This window comes from Sceloporus occidentalis, unplaced genomic scaffold, assembly GCF_023333645.1.
Source record: "Sceloporus occidentalis isolate IW3139 unplaced genomic scaffold, rSceOcc1.0.p SCAF_1, whole genome shotgun sequence".
Taxonomy (NCBI): Eukaryota; Metazoa; Chordata; class Lepidosauria; order Squamata; family Phrynosomatidae; genus Sceloporus; species Sceloporus occidentalis.
In genome coordinates, this window is record NW_028316981.1 from 78130878 (window position 1) to 78144828 (window position 13951).

Here is a 13951-nt window from a genome sequence, read left to right on the forward strand (position 1 = left end):
GAGAGAAATGCATATGGATACCAGATGCTTCTCTTCATACATTAAAATAGAAGCCCTTAAAGAGACAATAGTATTAACCTTCTTTTTCTTAATAATAGTGAGAAGACCTGTTTCCCTCATTAGTTGTCTGTGCAGTTGGCCCTGTTGTTTTTACAGGGCACTGGAGAGCTTCCTCCTCTTTCATGGATAGAGTAATGCCTCATTACTCCATCTTCTCCCTTAAACATTCATTTCCTTGCCATCTTTACCAGGACACAGTCCTATTGGTTGCACAATCACTGGAAATATGAAAGCTTTCAAGCCTGTGAACATGGAACTACTTGTCTTAAAAGGCTGTAGATCTGGTCAGCCTGATTGAGGCAGGAGTTGTGGCTGCTGTGTGACCTGAGAAGATAGCCCTAAATACAATCTGTACCTGCAAAAACACGACACCTGCCTTGTCAATGAAGCAGGTTTGAATGGTACTTCAGAAATGTTGAGTTCAAGCCTCTTCTCTTTGTGCCTCTCAGGGTTAACTGGTGACAGCTGGGCTGTGCCACCATGTGGCCAACCACTTTCACTGCAGTTTGCGTTTAATCCTCCTTAACCACATACTGATCAGGAGGGTTGGACTGAGCTGAAAAAAGAAGTGTGTGGCAGGCCCTTTCCTCTTGCCCCCTGCATTGTAATGTTAGAATTCCTTCCCACCTACTCCAGTTATAGTCATTACCCTTTCCCCTCCCCAGACACAGATTACATCAGCCAGGAGGAGTTAGCCAAGGTGGAGCAGATGCTGGGCCACCTCAGTGAAGAATCCAAACAGGCTGCAGCCTCCACCTTGGTAAGTACACCAAAAAACTTGCTCTTTGCCTCTTAAATACACAGTAAAATGCAGATGGTCTATCATAGCCCTCAGCATCCACAGGGCCATCCAGATTCCAGAATTGTTAACTGCTTTGCTTAACAAGGGATTCTAAGTAGCTGGTCTGGCTTAGATGTGTAAGATCCACAAAAATGTAGATCCAGCCTCTGTGGCAAAGATGTTGGCAGTGGTTGAAGTATGGTTCCTTATATACTGGAGCTAATTTTATAGGTTGTGTCATATTATCAGCCCCCCCCCCCACAAAAAAGAAAGAAAGAAAGAAAGAAAGAAAGAAAGAAAGAAAGAAAGAGTAAGCTAACCACCCACCAGTTTCATAGAACAGCATGAACTAAGTCTGGGAGTGAGAGTTCTCATGCTCCAGGCTTATTCAACAATTTCAATGAGCAGAGCAGAGAACCATGGCTTTAAGCCACAGAGGAAGGCAGTCTTCCATAACCTCAGTGTTTTTCTCCCTTTGAGGTCTACAGACACCAGTGAGGAAACAGAAATCCCAGTGATATTGCATCCCAATTCCGTTAGCGAAAGGAGGCCTGTTTTTCATGACCCATTCCTTTCCACTACCCTCAGTGCTTAACAAAATTTAAATTGTTTTAAAATCATTTTATTTGTATGCTGCCCTAAGATCTTTTGATATAGGGTGGGATGCAATTTTTTTAAACAAAAAGAATATGTAATTCTTTGAAACCCTATATCATAGAAGCAAAATAAATTCTGCAAAATAGTTGATAGAACATATGTAGGTTTAATGAATTTCTTTGGAGTATATGTGTGCATTTCTGTATTCCCAAAATGGAGAATTTTGAATGAAGGGACAAAGAGCAGGAAGTATATGGAGGAAGAAGGATCTAAGAGCAGTACTAGAAGCTTCCCAGATTGATTCTGACTGCTGGACTACCCGTGTGTTGCTCTGTCTGGGTGACCTCCGGAGAAAAGCAGTGATCCATCAAGGAACATGATAGCTGCCAGGGTCTGGGTTTGAATTATTAATGGGGCTGCTCACCTTCCAGCTGCAATTTGGAGCTGCATGAAGGCTGCTGCAGTTGGTGGGAGAGGTGAGTGGCATGGACGTGATGGCCATGTCCCTGGACTCAGAAGAAGCTCAGGCTGTTAGGCAAGGACGGTCCTGGGGCAGAACGGAATCTCTCTTAAGAAGTGCATTCTTAAGTGTGCTCTTTGCATGAGTGCAGCAGTGGAGCCTCGCCAAATATATCTTGACAACTGCACTTGTCCTCAGATCTCCCTAAATCATACTGAAAGAGAACAGTCTAAATATCTGCACACGTGATGGAGCACAGTCAGCAATATAGGTAGAGATCATCTTTTTCATCTAAGAGAGAGATTCACCAGAGATAAAACTTCGGTGTCTTTGGTTTTTAAAAAACACACAACAGAACTCACTTTCTCGTCCTAGTGACAGTAGGGCAATATGATCACTGGAACTGCCTCTCCTTTTGGACACAGAGAGGGCCCTCTCTTCCATTGTGACATCTTTGGGATGAGGAGTTCCTGTATAACCAGGATGTCTCAGGTACAGGCAATTAGGTTTTTGCAGAACTCCCAGGAAAAGAATATGCATTTTAAAAACAATAAACAGATTTAGAAGTTGCCTTTTTCTCTCTCCTACAGCTGTAGGGGCATGGCTGAGAAAGAAAAGGTTTCACTTTGCAAGTCAAGTCTTCTTCCTTCCCCATAGAAGTAGAAAATAATCCAGACAGTAAACAGCAGATCTTTATGAATCATAATTTGTACTCAGGACAAGAGGCTGCTGTTAGAACAGAGTACAGATAAACAGAATGGTTCCCAATTGGCAAAGGGGTCAGGCAAAGCTGCATACCATCACCTTATTTATTCAACCTGTATCCAGAAAATGTCATACAGAGAGCAGGTTTAAACTCAGAGACAGTAGGAGAGAAGATTGGGGGAAGGAGCATCAGCAACCTAAAATATGGGGATTACCCGATACTACTAGCAGAAACCAACAAGGACCTGGAGCAGTTACTGAAGTAATTTAAGGAAGAAAGCTCCAAGGCGGGCTTAATGCTGAACATTAAAAACTTCAGTAGACACAGAACAGGGTAAACCAAGACATGCCTATTTAAATGGCCATCTAGGCCCTTTGATATGGAAATGTTCATGTCTGAAGCAATGAGCAACCACAAGAAACACATTAGAGCCATGAAAATTAGAGGCCTCTATCCAAATGGAATATTTGCTGTTAAGTGCCTTTGAGTTATCTCAAAGTACAACTTCTTTAGTACCACCCCTGCCTTACACCTTGGAACAAAAGTGTAGTACATTAAAAAAAACACATACACACACACACAAAGGAAGGAGCATATACTTTCCTCTGTAGACAAGAGAATACATTTGTGCTGACTTTTTCTTTTGTTCTGTTGACTGTAAAGAGGTTCAGGTCCCTGTCATTGTACTTGATCATAATGTAGACTGACAGCTTCTAACACAGGTGTTTTTTCCCTCTTGTAGCCCACTAGTGAGGAGGACTTGTGCCCTATCTGCTATGCGCATCCAATCTCTGCTGTATTCAAGCCATGCTCCCACAAGTCATGCAAGTGAGTAAACTGCCTGTGGTAGAGGGCTTTTTCATACTGATTGGATTGAGACATTGTGTGCAGAATTTAGCACCTTAGGAAACAATTCCTTGCTTATTTTTGAACAATGTTTTAACCCTTCAGGCTGCGAAAGTAGGCTGTAAAATGTGTGGTCCAGAAAGAAAAAGGACACACTTCATAGGATGCTCAAAAGATAGTTTCTATTCCCCCCCCCCCCCCCAAAAAAAAAAAAAAGCCTTTTGCCAATTAACATTTTTAGGCCTTTTTCTTTTGGATTTCATTGGATTCCCTCTAATTTTTCCTTTTGTGTGTGTGAATCATAGTAAAATATTTGGTCAATATCCAGTTTTAAACCCAAGTCAATTAGACCCATGCTATCTTTGAAGCATATGTATCTTCCAGTTTACTAAGGCCTGTTACAGACTGCCAAAATAAAGCTGCTTCGGGTCTCTTTGGAGGTATGCTATTTAAATGATGCATGGGTCCTAAGAGTCTGGAGGTTGCGCCAAAGCCACACTCCATTCCTAAGCATTAGAGTGCAGCTTTGGTGCAGCTTCCGGATTCTTAGGATGCATGCATCATTTAAACAGCATACCTCCGAAGAGACCCGAAGCAGCTTTATTTTGGCAGTCTATAACAGGCCCAAGTGTCCATTGAGTTGGTGAGTTTAGCTAGTTGGGACTAACAAATTGTATTTAGGTCATGAGAAGCAAGGCAGAATTCCCTGTTATTGTTGTGTTATTGTTCCAATTTATGGCAACCCTAAATTGAACCTTGGGATTTTCCAAGGGGTTTTCTTGTTCCAGAGGGATGCCTTTGCAATACCCCTAAGGCTGTGTATGTGTGACTTGCCTGAGGTCACCCAGTGGGTTTCCATGTCTGAGCAGGGATTTGAACTCTGTTTTCCCAGGGTCCTAATCCAACACTCAAACAGTTATACCGGTCTGACTATTTAGAATTCTCAGTGCCCTCCATTTCTCTTTGACTATTTCTGTGATTAGCAGAAGCAAAACGATGCAGCCATGCACAAAAGCAAATGTTTACATCTGGCTAATTTGCATCACACAGCCAGGTTGCAGAATTTCAATCATAAGAACAGAGCAGGCACTGGTCAGCATAGTAATCCTGTAGTCTATGCTGTAGTCCTGTACAACACTGTGGTTATCAGGAGCCAACAGACAGCCCTCCATATCTGCAGATTCAACCATCCACAACTTGAAAATATTTTTTAAAAATTAATTCCAAAAGCCAAACCTTGAATTTATACAAGGGGCATTCATTTTACCTAGCATGGCTTGAATAAAACCTACATTTTATATAAGGGATATTCATTTTATAATGCCATTGTATTTAATGGGACTTGTCAAACCTCAGCAGATCCCAAGGGCCCACTGTATTAAACGTACAAGATAAACCCACTTTGTCTCTAACCTCTAAGCGTTGTGTACGAGCTTTTACTTCTTGTCTTTCCAGAGCCTGCATCAATCAACACCTGATGAACAACAAGGACTGCTTCTTTTGCAAAGCCACCATCACGGGTGTGGATGACTACATTAAGCCAGCCACCTCCTAGTGCCTGGACCCTGCAGGGCAGGGCCACATGCCTGGGCAGCTTCTCCACAGGGTGGACTCTCCCTGCTCTGAGGACACCTCTGTCAAAGGCAGCTGCTGTTCAGTATAGCGGAGCTCAGTTTTATTTATAACACCTCTTGCAGGCCAAGCACTGCTGTATGCATCCCCTAGGCCACATTGTCCCCTTCAGTCCCCCTGAATTTAGGTACATTTCCTATTGCTTTCATTGACTCCAAATATACAGGCATTGGTTTTTCCCATGGGGTACGTACAAGGGGGCAGAACATACTCAGGTTCTCTACCTCAGCCTGAACCTCCTTTCCTGCATCTGCCCTGGGAAGCCTATCTTTTATTGTAGCTGGGAAACCTCCTCTGTGGTGTGGTGCTCTTCTTGATGGGAGTCCAGCTGCTCACCAGCCACGTGTGTTCTTGCCGCTGCTACAGCACTTTGCTCTTTGATCATGCATGTGTGGCTCAGAGTTGGTAGAAATATTTTATGTGGGCATACTATGCAGTAGCCCATCTGCTTGTACCACCTGATGTGTTGACTTCTGAGACAGAGGGAGATGATAAATAATTTTTCCACATGCAATCAAGAGGTGGGGCAGGTGAGTGATATTGTACCCATTTGTCTGCCTAAAAAATCGAATTTGCTCTTCAAGAATCTGGCATTTCTTTCAAGGTAAGGAAAGCCTGGAGAAACATCATAAAACACTAGGTCAGGCTTTTGTTTTGGGGAGCCTGGTGATGTGACAAAAGGCACACTATGCTGTGACTAATATAAGTGCAGAGGTGAAGCCCACAGCCACCAGAAGAATAAGTCTGAACCAACATCCAAACATCCCCAAGGAAAAATATCAGACACTGTAGGGACCAGTATTTGATCCCTGCATTGTGTAGTGTTTGGGAAAAGTACTAATTAGGTTGATTTTCTGGGCTACAACAGGAGTAAACCTGTCTGCACTGCTATCTTCCACCAGCTGAAGGTGCCTATGGCACCAGCCCTTCACTGTGTGACCAGACTGCCTGTACTATCCAGGAGCAGACAAGATTTTTTAAAACAACAACAAACCATTTACTAACTGTGTGTGAGACTTGTAACCTGAAGTGTTGGGGAGGGTAGCAAGCATTGTGCTTGGAGCAAGGAATTTAACTTATGTGCATCTATGATTGTCTCCCTCCCACAATCCCCTCCAAACTGGAGGGTGTTACTTCCATAAAATGGAATATTAAATTATTATTCCTTAAAGTTGTTAGGTGTGTATTTTTCCTTAATATTATGAGCCATTCTCTGGGAGGTAGGCTATAGCTAGTAAAGGCAAACAGCTGGCAAAGGAACTACAGGAGTATTTCCTAGGAAGGCATTAGGAAAAGTATGCTACCCATTAGGTCTATGGCTGGCTTCTTGAGTTCTTCTTGGGGACATGAAATATAACACACAACAGTATCATTATTAATTACAATATAATATTATTTCATTTGTTTTCATTACACGACAGAGCTTTGTCCAGAGTTCTTGAATAATACAGTTGGTTATTGGCCATACAGAGGACAGGAGCCAGTTTTTGTAAGGCAATAGAGTTCCCTAGGACAGCTCTGCACTCTTTCTTCCACATGTGCTTCAGAAGCCACCAAGTACTACCTTGAAGTGACATCACATGCTGTTCATTCATTTCCCCAGCCCTTCTTGGGCCTGTTGTCTCACAGTGGCTGAGGTGCTATGTTATCCCAATGTCTGCAGCACAAGCAGATGATTTTCCATTTTCTGACTTTCTAAACTAGGCTGCTGGCATAGGTTAACTTCCCCTTCACCTGCTTCCAAGAGGCAATTCTGAGGTTTGTTCCTGCACATGTCTTTGTCCTACCTGCACTCCTGGGGCCCCAACAAAGGGTCAGGATGTCAGCGGCAGGGGCAGAGTTGTTATAATATGGAGCAAAATTTAGTTGAGAATTCAGCAAAGCGTCCCAACGGCCAAGGCACAGAGTTGGATATCCCATTAGAAGGCAAAATAGGAAGGAGGCCAATCAGCAGTTCCCATATTCAGCCTCCAGAACTGCTACATGATGATGCGTGGTTCTGGTACTGACTCAGCAATAGATTTGTGAGGCAACACATTGGCACCATTGAGGTAGAGTTCATCATTTACAATGACATCCTCTCCCAGCACTGTCACATTCTCCATCCGTACCTGAGGAAAAAGCAGAGCAAAGAGCTACATTTTTACATCTCTATGGTCAGCAAGAAAAAAATGTTTTAGAGGATAAACCTGGGCAATGGAGTAAGTGAAGGCAGTTATTGCCTCTACAGAATAATCACGAAGCTATTCAAGAGCTGACTAGCTTCTGTTGTTTTGTGCCTTCAAGTCATTTCTGACTTATGGTGACCCTAAGGAGAACCTATCACAGGATTTTCTTGGCAAGTTTCTTCAGAGGGAATTTGCCATTGCCACCTTCTGAAGCTGAGAGTGTGACTTGCCCAAGTTCACCCAGTGAATTTACATGGTTGAGCTGAGATTTGAATCCTGGTTTCACAGTCCTAGTTCAATGCTTCTATCTAAGCCCTATTTTCTGTCTTTGGACAATTAAATAAATGGGTTGGGGAACTTCTAGTCTGCCCAGGTGTTGTTGGATTACAAATCCATCAGCTCTAACCAGGATACCCAATAGAGGGGTGATGTCTACAGCATCTGGAGGAGCACAGGCTGCTCAAAGCAAGCTAACAGCCATCAGAGTGATAACTGAGGTTTCTTATGTGTCTTCAAGTCATTTCTGACCTATGGCCACCCTATCAAGTAATTTTCTTGGCTAGATTTGTTCAAAAAGGGCCTGCCACCATTCTCATCTGAGGCTGAGAGAGTGAGTTTTCCATGACCAAGTGGGGATTTGATCCCTAGTCTCCAGACCACTACATCACACTGGCTCTGCAGCTGAGGCTTACTGCCTGTAAAGGTTCACTTGAACCTATTCCCTGCACAATTGACTTAAGTGCTGTTATCCATTTGGCCCACAGGAAAGTTAAGACCAATACTGTAATGCAGTAAGCTCTATTGTTATGAAATCAGCTCCTAAAACAACAAAAGTACTAGACATGATGACAGAAGCGTGCATCCCAAAGGCAAAGGTCCAATATTTAACAGAATATGCAGATGCATACAGATGTATTATTTTGTTCAAAGAAGGGAAAACCCCACTAGGAACAGAACACATCCCTGTGACTTTTGAGTGCACTGTCCATTCTAGCTCACACTTCAGGAAATGCAGACAGGATTCAGCCTTGTCAAGCCACATCTCTTGTCTACTAACAGCACTCACCCACTGGCCTACAGAAGAGTTCCAGCCAACAATACATGATTCAAGCCAGGAATGGGAACGGATGCGTGACCCCTTCAGAACAGTGCAACGCTTGATCCGAACACCATCCTCTACCACCACACCTGCCCCGATGGTGACATTGGGACCGATGCTGCAGTTTGAGCCAATCTTGGCAGTTGGGTCCTAAAATCAAAGAGAAAAAACTGGGATGAAAGAGGGCCTTGTAATCTTCGAAAAACATCCAGCTTCCAAAACCAAGGAATAGCTTCCTCTTCTTCTACAAAAATTAAGTGGTTGGCAATATTGCCAACCTACATTCAGTCTCCAAGAAAGAAGATGCAACATCAAGAGCTTCTTCTTTCCTCAGTGTGTAGCACAAGTTCTAGACTGACCCATGTTGAAATACTTACTATTCTTCAAAGAAATACAAAAGTAAAATTACCACTAGTACATTCCCCATAAATCCTTGTCCTGAGTGCAACCTCTCAGGCTGCTTCAGCCGGAGAGACTGTAGATACATGCACATGCCAGTCAGGAAGTCTTTCGGCTGCCCGATATCCATCCAGAACCCTGTGATGAAAAAAGCAGCATTAATAAGGCTCAAGTCTCTTAAGACTATTTTCTAGTGTCACTGACACTAATTGTATGAATGGAAGGAGGACCAAGTCTAATGTGGAAGTTTCACATGAATGGAAGTCTAACAAAACCTTGTCACTCTCAATATCATCTGATGGTGAGTTCTCCAAGTCCAGTAGTATGCTGAAAAGTATTCGATCCGAAGGGAGAAGCGGGAGATATAAATAAAATTTATTATTATTATTATTATTATTATTATTATTATTATTATTATTATTTTACACTAATATGTGATAATGACTTTTGTATCCCAGGTCCATGAACTTAACAGTCCTGCTGGGTCAAACCAAAGATACATCTAGTTTAGCCATTACAAGCAGGAGATCGAGGAATCTTTTTTGTGCTTCCCAACAATGGGGATTCATAGCCTCTACTCCCAGAAAGGGCATATAATGTGTGCAGAAACATGGTTAAATATTCAAATGTCAAGTATAACATTGAACTTGTGCATTATGTGGTATCACAGTTCTTCATATGCTAACATTATTTCGCCTCTTAACTGCTGCTCCATTTTTCAGGCACCTCCACGAATTACTATATTGTTGTCTAAAATGGCTTCTGCTAACCTTTCATTTTGCCAGCTCTTACAGCAAAATTTTAAATCCTCACACATGTGCCAGACTCTGAACCTTACCCTGGAGTTCCATGGCATACAGTTGGCCTTGCTCTGCCATCACTGGGAAGATTTCTTTTTCAATTGAGGTGGGCCGCAGCTAAGAGAAGATAAAAGTTCAATCAGCTGGCGATTCCAGGTGTAGGATGCACAGTTCCCATGGAATAATAAATTCTTAATTTTACACCCAGATCAGAAAGAGTGGGTTAACCAGAATCTAGCCCAAGCCACCTCAGTCTGCCCTCTACAATATTCTGACCTTCCAGTCTCATACCTGGATTCGATCTAGCACACTTGGATTTAAGATGTACATGCCAGCGTTGATCTTGTTGGAGACAAAAACCTGGGGTTTCTCAACAAAGCGGTGTATGCGCCCAGTATCTGCATCACACACCACTACACCATATTTAGAAGGCTCCTCCACTTTTGTCACCTGCAAAGCAAAGTGAGTGTCAGAGCAAATCACAGCAATTAAACACAGTTGAATGATACATCACAAAGAAATGTTATGCAGACTTCATCAATTTTATTCTGACCCCATTTAATACTCTTTTTAAACATCTGTGGGAAAAGGTACCATTATGATGGGATTATATTTGTGCCAGAGAGCCATCATGGTGTGGTGGTTTGAGTGTTGGACTAGGACTCTGGAGACCATGGTTCAAATCTCCACTCAGCCATGGAAACCCACTGGGTGGTCTTGGGCAAATCACGTTGCCTCAGAGGAAGGCAAAAACTCCCTCTGAACAAATCTTGCCAAGGAAACCCTGGCATAGGTTCACCTTGAGATCTCTATAAGACTTGACTAAAGTGCACACAACAATATTCACACAGAATGTGCTTAATACAATCCATCTGGGCTGTGCACTAGACAGGAAAAAAACCTGGATGTGCAGGTTACAATGGTCCATTTATGAGTATTACTGCTCCATATGTAAACAAAAAGAAGTCTTCATAACATCGCAGAAGCATGTGTGGCTTTTTAAATGATACTTTTCCTTTTCCTTTGTTCATGCAGTATCCCTAAACTTGACAGAAATGATGCAATTCCTATCTTCTATGTCCTTAGTTAGTTTGCTGTATGCAGGTTTGGGGCAGATCCACAACCAGTAGAGCTCAGAAAAGATTCTCAGATTGTACAAAATGATAAAGCATTGCAGAAATGTGGTTCACCTCACTTAGATACTTACCACAATGGTGCCTTCTTTTCCATGGTGCCTGTGGAAGCGCACCATGTCTGTGAATGGGAAGTCACAGATCACATCACTGTTGAGCACAAAAAAAGGCTCAGAGTTCTCAGTCAACAAATCCCGGGCTAGTGCCAGAGGGCCAGCTGCAAAGGAAACAGGAGTAATTAGAGTTCACCTACTAACAATCCCCCAGAAACTGAAACCAGTATGCACAAAGGTTGCTACATGAATTAAGTGCCCAGTCCTCATTGACATGCAGTCAGCACTATAATGTGTTTAGGAGCTCAAGGATGTACAGAGGTTTGATGGTCATATTCACTTGAATATGGTTACATTTACTCTGCAGACCTTCCTCATCCACATGGAGAGGCCATGAGCAGAAGGGGTTCCATGAGCATGTGTTCCCAATTCCCTCTTGCGCTTATCATTTCCAAGAACCCAAACAGAGTTACAGACTCCCTCTGAATCCTCTGCAAACCCACTGACTAGAAACTGGCAGTGTCAATTACCTGTGCCCAGTGGTTCCTTCTCATGCGACAGGGAAATGTGAATGCCCAACTGGGAAACAAAGCAGAATTTGGAATCTCAAATCAGAAGAAAGGCAATATGCAATGTTTTTTGTGCATGATGCACAATATGCCCATGACACTAAGCAATTGTCAATGATAGCAATAGCAAGTATATTTCTATACTGCTTATCAGTGCACTTAACCACTCCCAAAGTGGTTTACAAGGTGTAAGCCAATTGCCCCCTACAATCTGGGTGCTCATTTTAGCGACCTCGGAAGGATGCAAGCCTGAGTTGAGCTTGAGCCCTTTTGCTGGTATTGAACTCGCAACCTTATGGTCTGTGAGTGAGTGTCTGCAGTACAGGCATTTAACCACTGTGCCTCCAGGGCTCCTCATTCCCACTCAATTCTTACAACTAAGATAATCATACTAACATACAGTTACTCATGGCAATCTACACTTTAGTTTGTGTGAATGCCTGTTCTAAAAGTTAGCCCGGCATAGTGGTTTGAGCACTGGACTATGAATCAAGAGAACAGGGTTTGAATCTCCACTTGGCCATGAAACCCACTGGGTGATCATGGGCAAGTCACACTTTCAGCCTCAGATGATGGCAATGGCAAAGCTCCTCTCAAGAAACTTACCAAGAAAACCCTGTGATAGGTTTACCTTAGGGTTGTCATAAGGAGGAAATGATGTGAAGGCACACAACAGCAATGCCTGTTGTAACAGATTTGCTGAAGACTGGCTTACATTAGGCAATGTGGCTGTGCTAGCTTACCCCTTTACAAAATCCACATCTATGATCTCACTCTAGCACAGGGCTGTGAAAAACATGTCCCATGAGCTGCATGCAGCCCTCAGGCCTCCCTCCCAACCCCTTCCCCCTGAGCTGACTACTGGCTTACTTCCTGCTTGAGGAATCACTTCTTTTTAAAACAGCCTAGGGGGCTTTTTGTTGTCTAGAGGTTGAGTTAAGAAGTTAAAGATTGCTTCCCATGAGCCCAAGGGGCCATGGCAATGGTGGTGTAGTCCTCCAAGGTGCCTTGGGAGACCAATGCGGTCAACAAGCCCCTGACAGTTGCCATCCTTGCTTTGACATCTTAATCCTAATGGCACTTAACTGAAAGCAACTCCATCAAGTACAACTGAATCAGATTTAAGTTAAGCAAGCTTAAGATCACTGCAACTACCAACCATACAGAAGACACTGGGTACTGAGGGAAAGAAAGGACAGACATTTCTTCCATTCCTTCAATTATCTTAACAGTCAGGCCAACAGGTGCAAGGCACGCCTGAAACCAACAGGGACAAGATCAGTGTCAGAGAAGGGAGCTGCTGGCTCTTTACACGGAGTAGTTATAGTCCTCTTCTTCCTCTGAGAAATAAACAGAATGCCTGAGTCCCAAATAATCTGCCCTCCCATCACAAGAGGCGGCTGGGTCTACCATTACAGCTGGGTCCTCTTGCTTTTCACCAAGGCTTTGCAACTACTGTCAGTCAACCTGATCCCATAAACTCTGGGTTACAGGAAGTTAGAAAAAAGAGCATTCAAGGAGTGCCAGGAAAAGGTCACACCCTGCTTTTGCAGCATAGCGATGGAGCAGTGTTTGCAGATATGCCTGCACAAAAGGACCGGCTTATGTTTAGTTTGGCTATGTTAAGTTCAATTAAAAGGATACCTGAAGCAAAATCTCCTAGCCATACACTATTGAAATGCAGCAGATGCAGCTTTTAGGTTTACACACACACAAACTCCCAGTATAGACAGAATAACTGCCTGAGCAGAGTCGGACCGATTAAAGCAAACTGTTGGAGAGCTGTAAGAGAACCGCTGCTTTAGACTGGCAGAGTCTGTTCCCAACATCCTAAGGCAGAAGGCTGGCCAAGCAAGCGGCCGAAGGACTGCTCCTCTGGGGGCACTTACCCTTTGCTCTTGTTCTCTCATCTCCTTCTCCAAAAGCTCCGACATGTAGCTGACAGCCAGGATGACATGGTCCACCCCTGCCTGCCGGAGGGAAGGAAACAGGCAGTCATTGGAGGCCAGTGTTCCCAAGCTTTGGTCCTCCAGGGTTTTGGACTCCTACTCCCAGAAGCCCTAGCAAGTTGGGCCAATGATTTGGAATTCTGGGAGTTGAAGTCTAAAACATTTGGAGGCCCAAAGTCTGGGGATCACTCTTGTAGAGAGGGCTGCATGACTGGAACCATGGCCCAGAGAAGATAGGCCTCCCCCCGGCGCCCACCTTGACCAGGGCCTCGACCTGGTGCAGGAGGATGGGCTTGTTGCAGAACTCCACCAGGGGCTTGGGGATGCTGAGGGTCAGGGGCCGCAGCCGCGTCCCGTAGCCCCCCACCAGGATCAGCGCCTTCATCCCGCCGGGAGCCTCACCAGAACCGCTCCCGGCGCTCTCGCCACAGCCAGCCTCCTACTCGCCTTCCACGTCCCTCTCTCGCCGATCAGCCAATCAGCGCCTGCTACGTTTCCTAACTCCCCAGCCGTCCAATGCCGAGCGAGAGTGGGCTGAGCTCCTGGCCAATCAGAAGCGAAGCGACCGCGTCGCCACAGCAACCGTTAAGGCGAAACAGCCGCGTGCGTCACCTCAGGGCGCCAACAAGACCTCGCCGGCCACGTCGCTGTTCGTTCTGAGATACAGTACGTTGACGGGGAGAGGCTTCCACGACGGAG

The 13951-nt window shown here is 44.2% G+C and overlaps 2 protein-coding genes across 3 annotated transcripts in view; one reads left to right on the forward strand and one right to left on the reverse strand.

The window, feature by feature from the left end:
* LOC149321653 (E3 ubiquitin-protein ligase RNF123-like) overlaps positions 1–6253 on the forward strand; it is a 149686-nt gene extending 143433 nt beyond the window's left edge. For both annotated transcript variants that reach the window (XM_089526322.1, XM_089526313.1), the window contains 3 exons: positions 726–820; positions 3347–3432; positions 4906–6253. In XM_089526322.1, coding sequence (XP_089382448.1) covers positions 726–820; positions 3347–3432; positions 4906–5005 — 281 coding nt within the window. In that variant the 3' untranslated portion in view covers positions 5006–6253. The remainder of the gene's footprint in view (positions 1–725; positions 821–3346; positions 3433–4905) is intronic.
* A 201-nt stretch (positions 6254–6454) lies between these two features.
* LOC149321655 (mannose-1-phosphate guanylyltransferase catalytic subunit beta) lies at positions 6455–13676 on the reverse strand. The gene is made up of 9 exons (XM_089526373.1): positions 13509–13676; positions 13193–13273; positions 11265–11313; positions 10756–10898; positions 9840–9998; positions 9587–9665; positions 8759–8886; positions 8317–8499; positions 6455–7193 (listed from the first exon to the last, which is right to left on the reverse strand). The coding sequence occupies exons 1-9, from the start codon at positions 13635–13637 to the stop codon at positions 7062–7064; spliced, it is 1083 nt and encodes a 360-aa protein (XP_089382499.1). The 5' UTR covers positions 13638–13676; the 3' UTR covers positions 6455–7061.
* Positions 13677–13951: the final 275 nt, after the last annotated feature.

Bases quoted from the DNA above. Each gene is read 5' to 3' on its own strand.
- LOC149321655 (XM_089526373.1), bottom strand. From the start codon at position 13,637: ATGAAGGCGCTGATCCTGGTGGGGGGCTACGGGACGCGGCTGCGGCCC. The intron at 10,899-11,264 runs GTAATTGACACT...TTTCCTTTGCAG, and splicing joins GAAGGAACCACTGGGCACAG to CTGGCCCTCTGGCACTAGCC. The intron at 7,194-8,316 runs GTGAGTGCTGTT...CTTTTTCCTCAG, and splicing joins ACTCTTCTGTAGGCCAGTGG to GTACGGATGGAGAATGTGAC.